The sequence below is a fragment of the Oxyura jamaicensis genome, chromosome 18 (genome assembly GCF_011077185.1).
Source record: "Oxyura jamaicensis isolate SHBP4307 breed ruddy duck chromosome 18, BPBGC_Ojam_1.0, whole genome shotgun sequence".
Classification (NCBI taxonomy): domain Eukaryota; kingdom Metazoa; phylum Chordata; class Aves; order Anseriformes; family Anatidae; genus Oxyura; species Oxyura jamaicensis.
In genome coordinates, this window is record NC_048910.1 from 10,244,974 (window position 1) to 10,266,980 (window position 22,007).

The 22,007-nt window shown below is 46.1% G+C and overlaps 1 protein-coding gene across 2 annotated transcripts; it reads right to left on the reverse strand.

Moving 5' to 3' along the window:
- Positions 1-219: 219 nt before the first annotated feature.
- On the reverse strand, positions 220-21,795 carry LOC118175688 (ATP-binding cassette sub-family A member 10-like). Of its 2 annotated transcripts, XM_035342163.1 has the most exons (39): positions 21,241-21,795; positions 19,203-19,315; positions 18,603-18,813; positions 18,085-18,243; positions 17,822-17,922; positions 16,739-16,965; positions 16,280-16,418; positions 15,721-15,906; positions 15,453-15,600; positions 14,748-14,919; positions 14,108-14,166; positions 13,579-13,689; positions 13,306-13,481; positions 12,841-12,960; positions 12,356-12,494; positions 12,021-12,111; positions 11,604-11,743; positions 10,889-11,008; positions 10,566-10,761; positions 9,757-9,923; positions 9,042-9,169; positions 8,758-8,895; positions 8,190-8,303; positions 7,776-7,946; positions 7,204-7,314; positions 6,789-6,917; positions 5,911-5,979; positions 5,422-5,513; positions 4,873-4,993; positions 4,414-4,531; positions 3,871-3,962; positions 3,319-3,485; positions 2,633-2,708; positions 2,296-2,390; positions 1,779-1,898; positions 1,450-1,590; positions 1,101-1,180; positions 965-1,020; positions 220-797 (listed from the first exon to the last, which is right to left on the reverse strand). In XM_035342163.1, exons 2-39 carry the CDS (start codon positions 19,302-19,304, stop codon positions 699-701), a joined length of 4,881 nt encoding a protein of 1,626 aa, XP_035198054.1. In that variant the 5' UTR covers positions 19,305-19,315; positions 21,241-21,795; the 3' UTR covers positions 220-698. The 2 variants fall into 2 exon arrangements, with proteins under 2 accessions (XP_035198054.1, XP_035198055.1); XM_035342164.1 differs by lacking the exons at positions 17,822-17,922; positions 18,085-18,243; positions 18,603-18,813; positions 19,203-19,315; positions 21,241-21,795 and having other exon boundaries at positions 16,280-16,446; positions 16,739-17,815.
- Positions 21,796-22,007: the final 212 nt, after the last annotated feature.

A 22,007-nucleotide genomic window follows, 5' to 3' on the forward strand; every position in this document is an offset into this window, starting at 1 on the left:
CCACCGCCGTGAGCTGACCCCATGCTCTGGCAGCCCTGTGCCCTGCCAGGAGGAGCCCCAGGCTCACCGGCAGCTCCTGCAGCACGCAGCTTCTCCGTCCCCTGCCTGGCCAAAGCCCCTGTGCCCCACTGCGGCCACCTCCATCCCCAGGGGGAGGAGGCTGAGCGTGCTTAGCTACGGCTGGAGGTCCACAGCAGTAATGACATAGGAGGGTGTAGCTGTGGTTTCTATAGAGACATTTATTGGAAGGATATAAAAATACAGTGTAAATTTTAATAAGATGTATTTAAACGTGTCTCAGGCACAGTCCCACATGTTGGTGGGAGACAAGCCCAGGAGATTGGCAGCATGTCCGGACTCCCTGCACCCAGACCCACCAAGCAAAGCAAAGCCTTGGTCCCCAGGGATGGGCCAGGACCCTTCTCTCTGCAAACCCCTTGGTCCCTCTGCTCCCTCAGCCTCTGCTCTGAGCTGCTCAGCTCTCACCAGCGGGCAGCATTTCATCAACCAGCCTTTGGAAATTCAGCCTGAGGCAGGGCTCGGTGCAGACACCTGCAGAGTCCAGGTGAAATGCCGTTAAGAAATGCCCTTGGCAGAGCTCCTCCTCCTCCCGGTACACCAATAATGACAGTAAATACGTGCAATATCACACCACTTAGGTTAATACGGAGTAATGTGTAAATGAGCATCGTGGATCTCTAACTGTCCTCCTGCTGCAGCTGTTTCCATTCAAAAGTCCCATCCAAAGCTAGATCAAAATTATCCTTCTCTTGCTCTCGGGAGAGTTCCAAAAACACCTGAAATGGGCAATATGGAGTTCGGATTACTTCTCAGGCCTTCCCTAACCCTGTGATGCACTTTTGCAGGAGGTGCAGCTCCTGCAGTTTCTTGCCTCCTGCCTCATCGCTGGCCCAGACCCAGCTTTTGTTCCTGCTCACACCTTTGCAGCACGTCTGTCACCCACCTGAGCCAAAGTGTTCAAGGAGAAGCTGTACTCCTCAAGGCTGAAGTTCTGCTTGGCTGTGGAGAAATGGAAACAGAGCTGAACATTACCATTTGGTGCTCCACCGTTTCAAAAAGCCATCTTGCTTTGCTCTTACCTTCCTCTAGCTTGGAGAAAGACTGGGACAGGGGCAGCGCGTCTTCCATTGGCACCTTGTAGACGAGCAAAGAGGGGAAGCTGGGAGGAAAAGAAGAGGTGATTCGTGGTCTGCATTGACTTTGGGGTACAAAGGTTCATGTCACACTACAAGCTGGACCTGTGGGTGTTTTATTGTGGGGATGGCAGCAGGACTGGACTTGGTGACATTGTTGGACCAGATCCCCACAGAGGGACTCTGACCCCTCTGCCTCTCTTCAGCTCAGATCCTGCATTTGGACACCGCACTGGGCACCCGTTTAGGTAGGAGACAGTCCTGGAGCCTCTGTTCATCCCATCTTTATGCTTACCGCTCCTGACGGGCTGCACTTGGGAAAATCCTCAAAATTTCAGAGTGGAGGAGATCTGTGCTCTCTGGGTCCTTGACTTTAATTTCCAGCAGGTAGCCTTTGCCAAACTTGCTCTTCAGATACTGAATGGAGCCAATGCACCTGCAGGGGAGGGGTGAAGCATGAAGTCAGTGTGAAACCACTGATGCCCTTCCCAAATTGTCCTGCAATGGGGAGCACTTCATAACGCCCATGGTGGTGGGCTCAGGAGGCCAAGGCTGAAGGGGAAGCCCTTGTTAGACCCAGGGGGGCTGAGAAATATTTCCTGTCCCAGCCACGCCGCTGCCCACCGTAGCTGCCCGGCCACCAGGATGGCCACGCGGTCGCACACCGCCTCCGCCTCCTCCATGTAGTGCGTGGTCAGAACGGCCCCCGTCTCCTTGGTTTTCAGGGCGGCACGGATCATTTTCCTGAGAACACAGAAAAAAAAAAAGGAAAAAAAAAAAGCCAACACTCCCTAGAAACGCCAGACATTTTTTCTTAAGCCTTTTTGCCCCTCCACATGCACCTACCCCTAAAACTAACATAAAAGGATATAAAAACTTTAGACTGGTGGTACTTGGAAATAATGAGAACATTTTTTTGACTCAAGTCCAATTCTAAACTCATATACAACCATCCAAAAATCTACAACAAGGATGAAAAAAAGCAAAAGGGCTTCCCACTCCTTGCTCATGCTATATTTTTTTATCAGTGATTCTGATAAAACCACCGGCCCGAGACGAGCAGCACTAACCACAGATGAGGTAAAATGCCCTTTACCTAACCCTACACATCTACTGCTGCTCGTGCCCGGGTCCTACCCACCAGACGCAGCGCTGCCCCTTGGGGTCCATGCCGGTCGATGGCTCGTCCAGGAGCAGCACCGCGGGGTTGCCCAGCACGCACATGGCGAAGCACAGCTGCAGGAGGGAAAAGGTTGGGGTCAGGTCTGCTGCAGCCCCCAGAGCTCTCTCTGCAAAGCATTGCTTATGGGCACTGAGCTGCTGGTTTGTAGGAGACACAAACTTAGATGATGCTGGGTGAGCTCAGCCCGCCGTGGGATGCAACGCGATGCTCTCCTAGGGGCTGGGAGCCCACACAGGTCCCACTGCTCACAGAGGGCATTTTGCAATGCTCAGCATAGAAACAAAAAAAAATGCACCTTTCTGGTTATCCCGGCAGATAATTTTCTGGCTGATTTTTTTAAATAGTCCTGAAGCTCCAGAGCACTCACTATTCTGTGGGGAAAGGGAACAAAGGAAAAAAAAACACAACACATCAAAACCAACATTTTTGTTATTCCCAGTTGAGTACTCTAGTCGGAGGTTTCCAAAACAATAAGAAAACAGAACTTTCTTCCCGTTTCTTGGCTCCTGTTTGTTTTCATTAAACATTTATTGCGTTGTAAAAACGTGAATGAATATTTGAAGCAGAGTGCACTGAATAGGCCACAAGCCCTTTTCTAAGAACAATCACTCGTGTCAACAGCATTATAAATCCACTCCACCTTGCTGGTGTCAGCTCAGCAGGCAGCGCTTAAGCACCCTTCTTGTAGTGCCAAACAATAAAACCCGAGATTTTAGAGATGCTTCCTGCAGATAACGTACTTAAATGGATGTCAGTGGTAAATCTATCCTCACCAAACACACTTAGGCAAATTGGAGATTTTCTCAGCCTGCTCACTTAATCGCAGCATTTAGCACAAAATCGTTTCTGCAGATTCATTTCCCAAGTTCCTTTCAAGGTGTCCCTTAGCTCACAGAGGACTTTGACCTTCTGGTCCCCTCCCTGTGCCTTAGGACGGGAGATAAAACCTTGACCAAAGCCTGGCACCACCCTGCCCCGTACCGGTTGACAGCAGCAGCCGTATCCTCCTTGCGCACTCCTTTCACGGCCGCGTAGACCTGGAGGTGCTGGTGCAAGGTGAGGTCCGGCCAGAGCGGGTCCTCCTGCGGGCAGTGCCCCAGGTGGTCCTGCAGGCAGCACGTCGCTCCTTCTCGCCTCCGCAGCAGCACCTGTGCAACCACAGCGCTCGTTTCGCCTCGCCCAGCCTTGCCCAGACCCAGGTGTAGGGCTCGGACAAAGGCCAGGGGACTTCAGCAGGATTCAACAGGGAGGGAAACCCAAGGAGCAAAGGGCTGATTTTGTAGCCCTCGCCTACATGGCTCCTAAATATAGTCACGGTGAATTCGGGGAGATGTAAGTGGTTGTTAAAGCTAAAAGTGATTCACAATAATTTTTATTAATGCATTATTTAATTTAATGGCACAACTTATTTGCTTAAAACCTTGATCCCTCATACTGCTTTGAAGAAAATCATTCAATAGCTAGGTGCAAACTTTGCACTTGCATTTTTTGTGGACATCTATCCCTTCTCTCCAGACTCCAGGTGCCTCCTACCTGCCCCGCAGTCGGTGTTGTCTCTCCAGCAATCATCTTGATAGCTGTGCTTTTTCCAGCTCCATTTGGCCCCAGAAGTCCTAATACTTCCCCTGAAATCAGGAGAAAACTCTTCTTAGTAATACTCACCATTTAACAAATATATCAGGTACAGTCCAATTAAAATAAAAGAAAATAAAAGCTTAAATGAGAGTATACGAATAGCAAAAATCAAATAAAATTAAACAGCTGTGTAAATATATGCTCTGAGAGTCCATAAATTACATTTCAACTCTACAGCCAACATGAGTCTGAACACTGCTCCCAGGTCACCCAGAAAGTGCAGTCCTGCTGCAGAGGGGCTTATGGCATTTTAAATAAAAGTAACTAATTGGATGCATCCACGTTGTTCGTTACTGCATCAGCCACAGTGCAGGTGTGCCTTAACCACGGAGCAAACAGATTCCTCTTTTATGTTGTGCCTCAGATAATCCTCTGCAGAGGATTATCTCTTTGGGTAAGATCAGCATCCAAAACAGGGCAAGTAAAAGTTCCAGTTCTCACCTTTGTTAACACAAAAAGAGATATTTTTTGTGGCCATTTTCTTCTTCTTCTTAAAAACTGAACCTGCTTTCTTTGTTTTATATTCCTTGCACAGATTGCTGACAATAATAACTGATTTCTGAAAGCAAGGAGGAGGAAGAAAAATTAGTCTATTATATAGGGGAGCATGAATCCTTCAGTAATAATCTTCCATTTTAAAAAATCAAAACAACTTATAAACATCTTTGAATTTGATTTGTAGTTCTCTGAGAATCTGAGGAATGCTCTTAAAAGCTTTTTTTCTCTATCCTGATGGGACCCACTCTGTCCCTTTGAGGGCTGGATTTTCCCAGTCAGGAGTAATACAGACAGAGCATTGACTTACCCTTATCAATCTTGTTACTTATTTATTTATTTATTTTAATCAGAAGTCCTATTACTGATCTGAAATAAAGAGGGAAGGACCACACTCAGTCTTACCTCCTCCTGACTCGGAGCTACTATGGCATTTCTCACTGCTGCTCTTTCAGCTTTAACATCTTCATCCTCCTCTTCTTGCTCCTCAGGATGCTGGTGGCTGCTCTCGCTTCTCGGGGAAATTCTACAAACCCAACAGGTTCATCTTAGCGTTTTAGTCTTTACCCTTGTTTTGCACCAATGCATTTTGGATGGGCCAAGACTGGTTCAACATTTTTTTTCTTTATTTTTTTTTTATTTTTTTTATTTTTCATTATTTTCTGCAGGGCTTTCTGTGTTGTATGGAGAAGCAGGCTGGTACCTCCTCACAGCACAGGCAGCACCGTGCGGAGGCACTAAAAAGCTCGAGGGCTGTTTTATGCTATCATAACATTGTAGGATTTAAGAAGCAATTTTAGTTATAAAAAAAACCACCAGTATTAAAAAAAAAAAAGAAAATAGAAACAGGGACATGAAAATCCTGACATTTGATCTAAATGTCTTCAAGGAAAAGCAGTGTGCCAAGAGATTAGATCTCGCATGCGCCTGGGGTGCATGTGTGTATATACAAACCTAAATACCGGGTCCTTTCTCAGAACTGTTCTTCCGTATTTTATCTCCAAATACCGAAGAAGAAAAATGAAACCCACAGAATGGATATAAGGCTGAAAAATAGAGGTTGGCACATTAACAGCCTTGCCTTCCTTTCTGCAGCGGCTGAAGCTGAAAAGATGGAGGCGGTGTTATAAAATAGGTGAGGGGAAAGCACAGTGTGTGGAAAAGCCCATTACCATCTAACCTGGGGTGATCCTGAAGGCTGTGAACTCTGCTATCATTTATCAATGCACGAAACATCAATGGCAGAAGCATTAAGTGAGCTAGGCTTATTTCATTTTCCCTCACCTGTTTCAAAGGAGCAAACCTATTTTTGCACAGGTGGGCAATCTGTCATCCAGACCCCCTGAGATCCACCTTCTACATGAAACGAGCTTCCTCTTAGCTGAGGACAGGGTTTGGGAGACACACATTCCTAAATAAAATTAATCTTAAACGTTTTCTTACTGCAAAGACGGCTATTAGCACGTCGTTCCTTGGACTAGTAGCAATTAAGTCAGCGTCCTCTACAAAAATCTGTAAGAATAAAAAAAGTGTTCAGTGAAGACTTGCAATGATTTAACATAATGCTGGCTAGTGTTGGAAAGGTTAAATACAAACAACAAATACATTAACAACATCTTCTGATTTACCCAGAATGTTCACCATACAGACCCTTGAACTTGGGCACCCCAGTCCTGTTCCAAAAAAAGTCACATCACTCAGGACACACATCAGACTTTTTGGGGGCGATAATTTTCTATCAGAGGAAAACATCTGGTCTCCTCCTCCTTGGGGGCCCAACGGGGGGGACAGGACAGAGCAGGACTCTCTTCTGTTTGGACTTCTCTCCTAAGTCACTTAGATCACATAAAAAGTCTTGCATGTAGCTGCAGGGTTTTGTTAAATTCTGAGCTGCCTTTCCACAAACACCCCTAGCTGACATGAAGTAAATTTCCTTCTGGGTTTTCATAATGCTCACATGCTTTCCATGCAAAGTCAGATGTATAACCTCAAATTTTCTCTTATGGTTGTTCAGGCCAAGTTATTTGGCTTTGCATGGAAAGAATTAAGATTGCTTACCTAATCTACAGGCATGGCTGAACTGCACGAGAAGTAGCCCCTAGCAGTAACGAGCAGCTGGATAAATTACATCTGATCTGACATGGTTATCCAACGATGCACTCTGATGGTTTGGAAAATCCTACCCACACGAAGAAACTAATGAGTCTTCCCAGGACACAGCATGCAATCAGCACCAGACTTTGCTTGCCAGAGCAAATGCTTTTGTTGTACAGCATTCGCATAGAGCTGTGAGTCTCTCGCCACCCAGTGCCCCTGCCTACCTGCTCGCTGTTGATCATAACGCCCAGCAGTGGGTACAGGGGAATCAAGAGAGACATGAGGTAGAGGGAGACACTCATATCAAGTGTGTGATCCATGACTCGGCTGATGATAAAAGAGACAAGGCATACCTAAAAATGAAACAAGAGCTACTCAGCTGATACGAAGGGTTACACTCCTCGCTGGTCATCATAGATGAACCTTTTCAATTCCCTGTTGAATTTCTCAAAATGGACAAGAAACACACAGAGAAAAAAGGGTGAGGGTTCAGGAGGGCTAATTCACATAGCCTACTACAAAACACATCCTTATCTATGTCTTGGATCTATACTTGATATTTTGACCTCTAGTTCATCTTTAAGAGCTCATAATACTTTTCTGTAAACCCTACATCACATTATCAAGACATATGCTTACCACGATCAGGATAAAAGACCAAAAGTCACAGTTCCATCCTTTGCGGAAGAAGAAGGAGATTAAATAGATGAAGAGAACAATGGAAACTCCGTAGCCCAAGGCACCCATGACCTGCACAGAAAAGTGCTTTCATTAGAGAAAATGGAGAGATGTCAACAGCCAGAAACCTGTACGCAGCAGCGTGGTTCAGTTTACATAGTCATAAATTAAGATCAGGGCATTCAGAAATTACCACAATTTGACTGCAAAGCGTGAAGGGATGTATTAAGAAAAGATTTATTGCCTTTCATTTCCAGCTGGGGAAATCCTCATAGGAGGTGAAATGAGGAGAAGGGCAGTGAGGATTTGGGAACCCATAGGTGTGCCAGCATTGGCTACACCCATGCATTTTACTCCTGCCTGCTGAAAACAAACTGCTAAAGTCCTGCCATGGTCCAGCATCTTTTTATGGAGATTTCCTGAAAAATGCTGCCTCCATAGCTGTGGCTTCTGTCTCAGCTACCCTTACTTTTTCTCCAAACATTACCCAAATCCCTCCCCAGTGAACCAACAACCACCAGGACAGGACGTACCAGCAAGAAGATGTTGCCGATGCTCCCGGAAATCTTGTTGCTCATGGCGAACTGAAGGCCGAACATGGAGAAGAGAAGGAGCCAGCAGAGCGGGACGTCCACCAGTGCCTGCCCGCACCAGTATGCCGAGGGGAAGAGCCCCGAGACCCGCAGCTGGGCGCGAGCTCCTGTCTGGGAAGGCACACGTTGGCCAGCTGCACCCACGGAAACAGGCTTATAAAGCTAATAAAAAACTCTTCCCATTGCAATACCGGGTTAGAAGTCAGATTTATTTACTGATTTATTGTCTTTTAGCATTCCCTGCTGGCTCATGGCCACATAGTGAAAAAAATCCCTTGAGATGCCCGTCATATTCAAACGTCCACATGGCAGTACAGTTATGAACCCAAATCTGCTCCATTTCAATGAATTTACCTTGTAATCCTGCAAGTAGCCCATTGCAAAGTGAGGAGGAAAGCCAGGGAATAGCAACAACATGTAAATGAGGTAGAAAGAAACGAAGTAATCCCAGAATCGTGGATTATCTATCTGAAAAGAGAAGAATGAAACATCTGTAGAGAACACGTGCAGCGTAGTGGCTGGATGCCACAACTCATTTTGCTGCATTTCTCGAGGAGTACCAAACAATGAGAACAAGGCAGGCCTTTAGCCAAATTGTGGCAGGAGGAAGGTTTTCTCCACAGCCACAGCAAAGTGCTTTCACTGGAGAGGAGAGGCGGGTGCTGCAGGTGGGTACAGGGAATAAGGAGGCTCCCAAAGAAACCCCCTCAGCTCAGCAGCCCTTGAGACACATGAAGGGAAAAGTAAACTTCAGTTTGCCCCAAACCAGCAGTTCTGGCTACACAGCCACCACCAAGGAAGGTGGGTCTGTGGATGCAGACAGCCCCACGCGCCTCCCGGCTGCAATCTGGTGGCTTGCTGAGACCTGAAGCCATTCTTACAACTGTTCTTTGACACCCAGCTATCAGATCCTGACACTTACAGAGAAAAAAGGGTGACTCCAGATCCGAATGTGCGCGGTGGAGTTGAGAGCTCTCAGCAGAGCGTTGCTGATGATGTTCACAAGCACTGGGAAGCAGTTGACAGCCTCCATGTGGCACAAAATGGTGAACCTGTAGCTCTTCAAAGAACAAGAAACCAAGATGAAAACTCTTGGCCAAGAGAACCCAGGCCTGAAATAATTCATTCTGCTTATGCCTTGCGTGTAAATCGCTTAATTCTTAAATTGTTAGGAAGAAATGATAGGGCGAGAGGAAAAATCCTCACCTGGCCTTCACGAGACACTTTTATAGCCCCATTGTGTTTCAGCTCCTCTGTGATATTTTCCTGGCTTGTGATTTCCACTGTGAGATCTTGGCTCTCAAGAGTGTGGATAAAGTCCTCAATGCCTGAGCCTGGTGTGAAAGCCAAAAGCAGAGGAATCATAATACTGAGCAACAAAAGAGGCTTTGATGGTTTTCTTTTTGAATCCATGACCACTGAACAAAACCAGACAAAATCTAATGACCAGGGAAGCCAGACAGCACGTCGTTTTTGGGAAATTAATGGATTACACACTCACTGACTGATTTTTTTTTTTTTTTTTTAATAACATCCACTAAAAGGAATGTCAAGGGTAAAACTCTGGAAGCAGGCTGATTGAAATTAGTGTGCCCTTGCTGGACTACGGTGCCCAATAAGGCACACACGCTGAAAAAGCAGAATTTGGGGCAGGGAAAGAACAGGGTCCCTTCTAATCCCATCTGCTGGGATGTCCCTTTTACCTGTCATTGCATTAGGTTCTGATCAGCTGCTGAAGAAAAATAGGCTTCACTCACAACCCCCGTAAAATGATGATTTCTGTGCTCTTCCAAAACTTCCACTGCCCTTTACACCCCCTTCGTCCTACAACCCTCGTCCCGTTCCCTTCTTTTCTTTCACGGGAGAGAACAGCCCCGACCAGGGCAGGATGACAAGGAGCCTCCCTGCCCCTTCCCCTCACCCGTGCTGTTGTGGACCAGCAGGCTGGTGGTCTCCGCCGGAGCCCTCTTCCCCAGGGGCATGAAGTACCGTGCCGAGGAGAGCTCCCAGGCGCTCATGCTCTGCCAGGCAGCAACCAGGGCCAGTTGCAAAACCAGAGGAAGCAGAAAAACCACATAGAGCAGCAAACTACATTAAGAGAGAGGTGAATAAACACTCGGAAAGCGGGTATTTCGCAGACTGTGTGTGTATTGGGAAGGATATGCTACCCCAGCATCTCCCTTCTCTTTCTTGTGCCCCATCTGAAATGCCAGCGTGTCAGACTGAAGACTGATGGGGACAAATGAGCTCAGGCACTGACAACATGAGAGAAGTTTTAAAAAATATAAAATTAAAAAGGAAGTCTGAAAGCAATATTTTCCTTGCTCTGTCCGTACACATTAGTTTATTTTAAAATTCCCTTCCCTACCTGAAATAAAACTGTTCCTGAATTATTATTTTATTCAGAGAGAAAATCAGTTTCCCTTGCATACACCACTCAGTGTAGGAAAGAAGCTGCACAAAGGATACCGAGTATCAAAACTTTAAAGAAAAGAGAGGGAAAGAGAGAGATGGGAGAGGCATGTGTGTTTGAGGCAGGTTTTATATTACTGGCACTGGAAAGCAAACTGCTTTCCTCATCTCTAAGTGCAGATTGCCAGGATCATCCATAGCCAAGACGTGACATCAATTACTCCAGATGCTCATCAAAACACAAGTGTGAAAATCATCCCCCCCGCTGTGACCGCATCCAGCTCCAGCTCTGCGTGAGAGCATCCCTTTGGTACTTACATGGACCGGAGGTTTTTCACCGAACCCTTGAGCTTTAGGAAGTGCACCCAGGCCATGGCAGAGACCTGCTGCCTCCAGAGCGCCGCGCCGCTCACCGTGGCCTTGCCGGTGCCCGAGAGCAGCAGGGAGCCCGGCTCCGTCTCCTCGGGGCACCGCAGTCCTGCTTCTGCCCACTCCTCCCCAGGCACATGTGCATCTGCGGAGCACACGCAGTTATGTCTGAAACCAGCTTTTAGACTGCGATGTGGGGAAAAATACGAGCCCCCTGGAGCTGTTGTAGAGCTCTTTGGCTGGGGGCTCTGTGTTCACAGCCGCCGTTGTACCTTCTTGTCCCAGTGTGGCTTCTTCTTCCAGCCTCAGGAAAACGTCCTCCAGGGTTGTCATGCTAACTCCATAATTGATAATTCCACAGTTGGAGCAGCTATCGAGGCCACGGAACAGATCTGTGTGACACAGAGACCGTCAGTGCCTTCACGTTTCCTGCATGACCACCTCTCGAGGGACCAGCCTTTGGTGCAGCTGAAGTCTGCCTGAGTGGAGCATCTCCAGCCACAGGGAAAGAGATAAAGTGTTAACTGCCAGGATGCAGAGTTTGGAGGGAACCCAAAGCTGCCACAAACATAATTAATGTTTATTCATGCCTCTGGGGCAGCAGCAGGGCCATGGGGCTGCCAGACACATGAGGGTGAGGGAGCGTCTACCTGCTGCTGCTGCAGGTACAGAGTGGTACCAGTTACATGGAGTTTTCTCTTATCACTATTATTTCCTTTACCGTCAAGAAAAAATAACCAGCAGTAACACTTGTGGCCTGTTAGCCTGTTACATTTTTCATTACAAATACCAGAGCATTCATTGTACAATTTGATCTTAACCATATGGATGTCCAAACTGTAGGGAGCAAAAAAAAATGCAAGAGTTCTAAAGTCCTCATGTAACCCCTGCAGAAGGTCTCCCTCTTCAATTCTCTTTCCTCACATATATTTCTGATTATTTTTTCCCTATTTTTTCCCAATTCTCAGTTATTTTCATATACCTTACCTGGGAATTTATTCACGTTTTCTAATGGCAGTTTGTATCTCAGCTCATATTGACCATGTCCCGAGAATATGACGTTGGGGATGTGCTGCTTAACCAGAGATGTCACGCTCTCTACGTTACAGGACTCACTGACATGGATCCTGTTCAGATGAAAAACAAAACAAAACAAAACACAATACAGATGGTTAATTTTTATACAAACAAAACAAAAATGACACAACACTGTATTTGCTAGCAAGGATAAAATCAAAATTCCCGCAAACTTCCTTCATTCTCTGGAGCAAGGTACTGCTTCGGTTAATTTAACTGAGTATGAATTCAGCTCATTTTGCTGCTTCAGTTTCCTTCTTACAGTCCTTCTGGTGGATTCCGGTACATGCATATTGCCAGACACCAGTATAGGGCTGAAGCAGATACCTTAAATGGTAGCCGATCCCCCATTTTTTCTTCAAGAACAGGGAAGAGCCGACACACTTCAGCCTCCCATGTGAGATAAAAGCCTTGCGGTCTAAAGAAACAAAAAGTCAAAGGAATTTAAAATGTATAGTGGTGTTTTGTATATATATATATATATATATATGTATAAATAATATATATATATATGTATTTTTTCCCCAAGGGCAGATCAGTGATGTTCTGCACTTTTCTGGGGGCAGATCCCTTTGACCCAGGTTTTCATCCCAGGCAGGTTGGCATGGGGAAGGCATTCCTGTGCCAGGGATGTTGTGCAGAGAGGCTGAGCCTGTGCTCACCGGCGAGGATGTCGGCCTCGTCCATGAACTGGGTGCTGAACAGGATCACCCGCCCGGCTCTCTGCTCCTTCAGCAGGCTCCACACCTGGTGCCGGGAAAGAGGATCCAGCCCAGCCGTCGGCTCGTCCAGGAGCAGCACCTGCACGAGGGATGCAGTCAGGCACTTCGCTGCAGGAACTCTTGCCCACTTTGTGGGTTTGGTGGTCTCTGAGAGGCCAGGTCCTGGTGGCAGGAGAGTCAAGCCACCTGTCTTGCAAGATCAACCATTCTGGGAGCTGCACAGAGCTCAGGCAGCTCTCTGCTTTAAACTAGATCAGCAAAATTAAGATTAAGAATTTACAATCTTTCCAGGATAATGATGACCACATTAAAATCACCAAAGAGACCCTAATGTTCCCTGCATTACAGAGACATAGGCAATATACCTGGTAATTTTAAATTTAATTTTAATAAAAAACTAAAATTTAAAGCCATAGGTAATTTACCTGGGGGCTCCCAAGCATGGCTATCCCAATGGATAACTTCCTTTTTTGCCCACCACTGAGTTTCTCAGCTTGAGTGTCCTGAACATTACTGATGTCCAGCAGCTCCAAAATGGTTTGCACCTGGAAAAGCACGAGAAAGTCTGCTCCCAGCACCAGCTGCCCTTCTGTCCTTTGGGAGCCACGAAGGAGATCTGGCTGGGGCTGGAGGTTCAGCTCCCAAGGGTGCTTCCCAGGGCCTGGTTCCTGCCTGCCCCCAGGGACACCCCCTGCCCTCCCCAAGCAGTCAAGTTTCTTTGGTCGCACCGAGCCCACAAGGCTTCCTGGCAGAAGCTCGACACCAGCTTCAATATTTAGGAGAAGCCAGCAGCCCTCTGAGCTTTGCACTGCCCAGCAAACCTTCACTGAAACGCGGGGTTTGCCTGCCCTGGCCAGGCAGTGATGTCCTCCAGGGGAACACCCCCTTACCTCGCGCTCTACCTCTCTGGACTTGATGCCCTTGATCTCTGCAAAAGTCCGCAGGTTTTCTTTCACTGTCAGGACTTCGAACTGTACATTGAATTGTGGGCAAATGCCGATCATCTCTCTGATCTCTTCCCTGTCTCCTATTTCAGAGAGCTTGTAGTCATAGATGGTTGCAGAGCCTGTTTACACAAGCAAACACGACGCGTGGGAACGAATTGGTCTTTACAGCTCCTGAATCAATTGCCCCCCATCCCACTTTACGGTTTGCAGTCCTACCTTCGGAAGGCAGAGTCAGTCCGCTGAGCACATTTAACAGCGTTGTCTTTCCAGCCCCGCTGTGACCGAGTAGGGCAGTGATCTGACCCTCGTAAATATTTAAAGACAAACCTAGAATAAAAACAACACCAAGTTTTGGGGAAAAAGAAATACGAAGTTTTACTTGCCTCTACTCTTTGTCAAAGGCAAGACAAGTCCAGGAATATAAGAACTAAGTAGCAATATTCAGTCAGAAGTGCATTAAACAAATGGAGGTAATGTTCTGCAAACCTAGAATTTCTGCCTTTAGTTTGTAATTAACAGAAGAGACAGAAAATATGACAGCTGAAAAAAGCTTTCTTCTTCTCTTTACTCTTACTGGGAATGGAAAATCAGTGAGGAAAATGAATAAAATTGTATTCAGTTGCATCTATATTTTAGATATATTTTCAAGCAATCCAAATATTGTCTTATTTCTTCGGTCACCTGAAATATTTGCACAACTGCTTTTCTTCACCTTTAGCAGGAATTAATATCACAACTTTCCTACCTCTTAGGGCTTCTGTTTTCTTGTCTTTCTTTTTATATGCTTTTTTAACATTGTTGAGTCTAAAAGGAAGGTAAGGCAGATATTATTTCAGGATTCCCATAAACACACTTCTCTGTTGCCCTTTCTCATTCATAAGGGTCTTAATTTAAAATGACAGTAATGGGATAAGAAGCATGAGGTCATGGTAAAGTGCCATTAGGGTCCAGTAGGGTTGGGCATGCTCTGTCTGCAGGTGTGGACGTTGCTACCTGGCATGGTCTGACAGCACCCAGCCTTGCAAAGACAAGGTCAGGCCCACTGCCAGGGCTGGCTTTTTACAACAGGCTGCCCTCCAGGCTCCCCTTGCTGTCTATAATGGATGTTTAACCAAGTGTATTGTGAAACAAAACAAAACAAAACAAAAACAAACCCAGCAGTTAACCTGAATTTCACCACTAGTGACCATCCTGAATGACCTATTACCACATTTGCATTTTCACTCTAATTTTTCTACGTGAAACAGATTTGCAAAACCTTTTATGAACATGGAAACTGCCTGGATGAATGGAAACAGAGCTGATGACAGGAGTGGTGGTGCAGTGGGAGCATTGTCCCAAGCTACCAAGCAAAGGGCACAATTAGCAGTGCCTCCTCTATCGACCTGATGGCCTCCTTCCCCAAGAACGTGGTGGGCACCGGCTCCACATCATCTCCTGGGGGCTCCTCGGGGCTCACTGTGCTGCGGGGTCCCTCCCCGGGGCAACCCCTCCTGCTCCGCATCCAGTACGAGGGCTTCAGGCAGAAGAAAGGTGGGTCTGGGATGCCATATTTCCCTGAGAAGCACAGAAAATGACCTGTGGTTAACCAAAGACGCATTCAAAGTGTCATCCCACTGCAAACATTGTGGAGTTTCTAAAAAATACCTGTCTGCCCCCAGAATGGTGCCTGTTAAGAAAGGGTTGGGGAGATTTCATCAGTGTGCACAGGAGCTGGGTTAAGCAGGACAAGAAGGGTGGCTTCAGGGCTATTTCTAGTGAATTCCATTGTTTACATAACAAATTAAAATATTGTCCAAAACACAGTAATACTGTTTTCTCATAAACAGTTTAACAGCAGTACAAATATCAATAGAAAGAAAAACAAAACCCTAAATACTTTGTTGTCTTTGATTTGGGAATTACCAGAATATGGTAGAGGCAAAGAATCTCTCAGCAGTGTAATACCTTTTTTTTCAGCCCAAATCCTGTTTTGTTTGTCTTAGACAACGGAGCAGCCCATCGGCTCCTTGAGGAGCTATTACACACAGCCCATATAAATCAAAACTATAAAAGAGGAAAGTATGGTCATGAATATAAATCACTCTTACCTGGCAGAACTTTGTCGAAGTACATGGCTAACAGCATGTACAGGACTGAGTCAAAGATCAGCATAATGTAAGTTGAAAACAAAAAGTATGATTCCTCCATAAGGTTAGAAAAAGAGAAACCTATTCCGTATTTTTCCAAATGGAAAACCTGAAATAAAGGATGAAATTGAAGAGAGGGGATTTGGGATTTTTTTCCCAAAATTGCTCTGAGAGGGCTAAGGGCAGCAAGTAACTGGAATGGTTCCTTGGCAGAAATAATGCCCCATACCTTGGCAATGCCAGCATTAAATGCAAAAGGACAAAAGAGGCCGAGAAACCACTTCAAAGGTTCTGGAAGATTTTCTATCAGCACTGCAAGGCTCAGGCAGCCGAAGAGAAAGGTGATGAGGAACCCCATGGAGCCAGCGAGCTTGGATGTCCGTAAGAGGGAGCAGAGCATGAAAACCATGTGGATCTGTAAGAACAGAGGCTTCCTTCAGGCTCTGAAGGAGAGAAATATATCCTTAACCAGTGACATTCCCACTTGCCAGGCAAAGAGATCTTCAGGGGGTTGGGTCTGTAATAAAATATGCTGATGCCCTTTCTCAGTGGGTAGACCTGAGCTTTAGATCAGGTCCTTCTAGGTCACCTCCAGCCTGCCAGACCTCCAGGCTGTGAGCCAAATCCCTGCCCTGAGCCAGAGAACCCACTCATTTACTTCTCTTAGTGTGACCAAGTAGATGTTGCAGTCCTGGCCATGGTGCGCATGGCTCTGGAGCAATGTTTGGGCTCACCAAAACCTTAATAAATCATACAGTGAGGAGATTCAGTTCTCAAACCTGACTTACACATGCGAGGCCATAGAGGAAAAACAGCAGCAGGACAGCAGGGAAGCTGCTGACGTAGAAAGCCTCCTGCACCACCAGGGCCGTCAGCAGGCAGGACAGGACCAGCACATAAACGGCATACAGCAGGCTCCAGGAGAGCCTGGAGATGGAAGCCTGCCATTACTTTGCTGTTTAATGAGGAACTGTTGTTACAATTTCACGACAGGACCATTTTAAATTAAATCATTAAGAATTTTCTAGGGTGAACCCATTTGTATCTTACGCAAAGCAGACAGCATAGCCCACCTTAGGAAATTCCCAAAGAAAAATAATACCCATCTGCCATACTCAACCCCTCTGACTTGTCCTTAGAGTACCGGAGAAAACTTAGAAACCCATTTAACTAATTAACATACTGTGCAAATACCTACAGTATATTGGTTTTTGGCAAACAGGCATTTTAGTTACAATGGAACTCACCAAAATGCAATGTCTTGCAGCCCCATCGTCTTCATGAGTACTTTGAGCTTTTTCCTTTCCCTTACAACATTCATTGATAAGAAATACATGAATGAAGAGAAACACATCACAATAGTAATCATGAAATAACTGTACTCTAGTGTAATCGAGTAGATGACACTCCGGGACTTCATACGGACACCGGCAATTGACTTCATTTCTTCCCAAACAGAATGATTTGCCACCACCTAAAGGAGTTCAAGGTCAAAATCTTAATATTTAATTTAATTTCTACAGTGAGATGTAACTGTATAATGAACCCCCTGATTTATCAGCCCTAGATTACTTATTTTATTTTATTTTACTTTATTTTATTTTATTATTTTATTTATTAATTTTTAATGCGGTTTTGTAGACAACATCAGGAAGCAATACAATAAATCCCAACAGCAAGGGGCTACTCACTTGCATGTCTGCACCTCAGCTGGCCTCCCTCCCTTCTCTATGGAGAGAAGAATCCTTCCTGCACACAGCACTGAGGATCTAGATCCACCAGTGCCTTACACCCCTCAGGGCCCTGGCTCTTCCCCAGGGGACGAGAGCAGCCTGGACAGCTGGGGATGCACAGCCAGGTGCAAGGGCCTCTACCCTGGTCTATTTTTGAAGGACGATTTGGGAAGGAGGAGAAATGACAGACATGCCTACTTTGAAGCCAAATCATCCAGCAGCTGTTCGTACCACCCCGCTCTCCTGCAAGAATTGCCTTTTCCTTGACATCTGGGAAATCTCTAGACCAACTCGTGGCATTACATTTGGTTCCCAGCCTTCAGGACAGATTGCAATTTTGAAGATAAACAAAAGTTAGTACAAATCTTCGCAATGAAATCGAAAGCAGTCGTCTTCTGCAGGAAACTGCTGATTCCATCCAAGTTTCCACTGTCGCTGTCAATAACACTCCAGCAGCTGAGTATTACATTTCATTTTTTTTTTTCTGGAGAGTTTTCAGACAAGCCTGTCCCTTGCTATTGTCCCAGAGCAATTTGTCTTTCCTAGACAGAGTTTAAAATACAAGGAGACCTACTGCTGTTCATAAATGTGATTTACCTCTATGATAGCAGCATCGATGCTGGACTGCAGGGACAGGAAGCCTTTGTACCAATACTTGGGGCTGTCACAGTATCGTGCTGAGAAATTGTAACAGGTATCTGCGAGGATGGAAGGAAAAGGGCATCACTCATATGCAACCGTTGATTTAATAGAAGAGGAAAATTGAAGATTCAGATGCTCTACAGGAACCAACAACTTTAAAAAAAAATGACAGTTTAATAAAAGCATTGAAGAGCATGAAAAAACAGCTGGGTACCTACCTATGTATCCGAGGTTGTCATTTGGAATAGCCACATTCCCAGTGGGAAACCGGAGGTAATAGGAGAAGTTGTTTTTAAATACAACCCCTATAATTTCATTGTTCAAAATCCAGGCTTCCTCCAGGGCTCTCTCACTGTCCATTGCCTCTAGCTTTATACCTGTGGTTTGTAAGAAGAAACACTGCAATGAGTTTCTGCAGCTGTGGAAATGAGAGCACAGGCTTTGGGGATAGATCCTGCTTTTGCCAGGGTTGCAGCTCCCCTTCTCCAGTTCTGCTCACTTTACAAAGTGGCAAAGATTTTAGGCAAAGCTTTACAGTGCAGAAACACACACCGACCTCCCTATTAGTTTAAATTACCAGAATTAGTTTTGAAGAATATTTGTGAAGAAATATGTGTGAGAATAAGGGATTTGGGATGAATTTTCTCTGCTGACCAAAGATACTTGAAAATGACTAACACAAAATATAATAGATTAAATAAAGACAAAGCCAAATATTTAAAAGACAGAATTATACCTGTCATTACAGACTTCAGGGCCACTGCATTCATTATCTGCCTTGTGGTTGGGGTGATGGGCGTAAAGGCGATGGTGACGCCAGCAGCATCATAGGCAGGGTCGTCTAGCTGCCCGAGGTAGCTGTGTGGCACCTCGGGGTAGGGGATGTGCAGCATGAAGTTGCCCACAATGAACATCAGTGGCAGGAAGAGCAGCGACAGCATCCACTCCTATGTAAGGGGCGAGTGGAGAAGGGAGGTTAATAGCATGGCAGTATAGGAGCATCTTCTCTGCAGGATCAAAATACAAACAAGAGGCACTCAGTACACCGGTTTCTTAGACATCGATTAACTAAGCAAGGTCTTTGTGCTGTGCATGTCATCTCACTCAGGGAACCCATCCACGCTCTCGTATGCATCACAAAAGACAGATATTAATAGTTTAAAAGATGTAGTCTCAAAAGGCATTCATTACCAGCAAGGGCTTCTGAAGCGTGATTTAGCTGTTAACATCACAAAAAGAAATTGAGGTATAAGGGAAGGCAGGGATTAGACAATCTTTAGTGGTCACTTTATTATTACTAGTATTATTATATATTTTTTAAATGAAATAAAACTACCTGAAAGCTCTGCATTTTCATCCTCCATTTGATAAGTACATTTTTCCACAAGAGAATTTTAGTTTGCTGGAATACACTCAGATTTCTCTGAAGTCTCCTCATCTTTAAGCCTACAAAATAAATAAATACTTTCGGATACAACCAAAGCTGGAACTGCATCAACTGCTTTTATTTGCACCACCTCTGTGTGTGTGTGCCAGGGCACAGTAACTCTTTCTTATATCTCTGCATGTGTGCCAGGGCACCCTGCTGTGCAGATCCCACTGCCACAGACCCTCATCACCCTCAATGTGTTCCCCATCCTTGCAGCTCGGCATTAAGACACCCATTTTGACCCAATTTCCACGCATCCATGCTTTAGCAGGGTAAGGCTGGGAGGAGTTAACTAAAGCTGAAATCAGAGTGCATGACATAATTGGCTTGGTCGGCCTTAATATCCAAGAAATGACAATTACTTGGTCAAGTAAAATCGCCAAACTCTAGGTGCATGTAATTTTCATGTGCTATAGGCTCCACACCAAGTTGAGCAATGCCTGGCCGTGGTACAGGCTGAGCTCATACAGAAACTGGAGTCAACTGAAGGCAACTGGGAGCTACGAGAGAACAAATTCTTGGAAGTGCATTCAGAGAGCTGCCATTGTCGGGGCTTTTCACGGGAAACGAGAGAGAAACAAACAGCCACGAGTGTGCATTGGTGGGTTGCTCCCAAAGAGCTGGCAGCATCCTTACGATCTGTGGTCAAAAGAAAACAGGGATTCGTTGCCTGGATAATGACTAATGCTGGCACGGAGGCAAAAAGCGAGCTGGAGTAACGCTGCAGATTAAGTTTGTCTCCATTAACCATCAGGAAAATAGTCATGAGTAACTTTAATGAGTGAAAGAACACGCTACCAAATGCAAAAGGACTACGCTCACATAAACAAACTGTTTATCTTCTTCAAGTGTTTATGTTAGCATTTTCCCCCTCCCTTATTAATCCTTATTATGCCACCCACGTGAATATTCAACATTAGCCAATTTCAAGGACACTGGGGCCATATTTTCAGTTTCTCCTCTGAGCAGGAGGTGTGCACCCCATGCAGCACCTGGAGATGCCCTGGCTTTCAACAGGGTCTGAGCCACAGCAGCAGTGTTACCTTAGGCACGAATGAACATTAATCCCTAGCTCCCAGCCCAACTAACAGCCAGAGCATCAGCACAAGTGCCCGAGGAACGGCCAGGCTCTGCCGGAGTGATGTGATGGGCACCAAGCACTCCACAAACTGCTACAAGAAGTGGTGTTCCCTGGTGGGACACGTTGGGAGGAGAGGGATGAGGATGTTGGCTCAGTGACAAGAATCTGCTATTTCGCCATCATGCTCTGAATGCGTTCTTCTCTTACAGATGCCCACGTCCAGGCACATAAAAATATGAATTCAGCCTTTGGCAACCACTTCCAGACTTCCCCGAAATTGTGGAGTTGACCTGAACTCAGACAAGCTGTCACATGGGTGGATTTAAGCTTCATACCCAGGAAATCCCGGGTGGGACAGAGCTGGCCACCAGGTCCCATCGCGGATGTCCCACGTGTCCCCTCCCATCACCGCCACCTCTGCCTGACCTCAGCCAGTCCCAGTGGGAATTTTTAGCAGTGAAAGACAGACAGAAGATTTTTTTAGATCCCATCTTTAGCTTACTCTGCATTGTAGGATGGAAAACTGCTCCTCTGTGTGCTGGAGGACCAAAAATACCGAACTCAGCTGAAGTGCACCATATCCTCCCAGCACCAAGAACTGCCAGAAATATACCTCTGCTGCAAACCGAGCTCCATTTCAGTGTTATCCCATGTCAAAGCAAGGCTGAAAAGTCTCTGTCACATTTAAAAGTGACAACAAGCTTAATCACAATCTTAACTGAGCCTGTCTGAAAGACACCCAGTGACCCACCTATGCGTTTGTGTCTCTCCCAGCATTATTTATGCTGTTCCTAATAACTGAATGCTTTCATATCTCTTAAAAACTGATTTTTGCTTGTTTTAAGGAGAATGCTTAAGCCTTACCTTAGTGGGAAGGTCTGTAAGGAATCCAAAGACGGCTCTTTGCAACGTGCCCGTGGACGCGGGGATGCTGAGGCTCCCTGGGAGACGCGGGCCGGTTGCAGCGGTGCTCGGAGCTCCTCTGCTCACGCACTCGTTTCCTCATTCGGGCATTTCTGCCAAAAGGCATTCCTCGCACGGACCCGTGCTTCTCCTCAGCTTCTGCCCCCCCGCCTTCCTCCTTGGCAGATTTTCAGATTTATTTACGTTATAAAAAGCGAACCGAGCATATTGCTGCGGAGTTGCCGAAGCCGATTCTCTGAAAAAGTTACTCAGGAAATTCTTGAGCCTTGGCCAAGAGGGGAAAAAGAAGCCCAACAATAAGCCATACAAAAATCCTTCATCTGGCAAGCTCTTAACGCTTTTCAGCGCCGCAGTGGAGACTGAAGTCAGAGGCAGAGTTTCGGCACACTGCTGAGGGTGGAAGAGCAAACGCTGCCTGTTGCTTATCTCTGCTGACACCCGTTTTGTTTGCAAACTCAGCACGAGTCCTGCGGTGGGAAGAGCAGTGAAGTGCTGCCACCTGGATGGGAACAGCCCCTCGGACTACAAAGCCTCTCGCAAACATCAAAATAAACTTATTTTGACTGACAGCCTGCTTCTAAAGGGCACGTTTTTGATTTTGTGCCCGGGCTGAGGATGCGGCTGCGGAGCTCAGGGCTCCTTGGAGGAGCGGGGTGAGAGGGAGAGGCTGGGCGTGAGGAGGGCTGGAGCTGCTGCCCTCGCTCTGC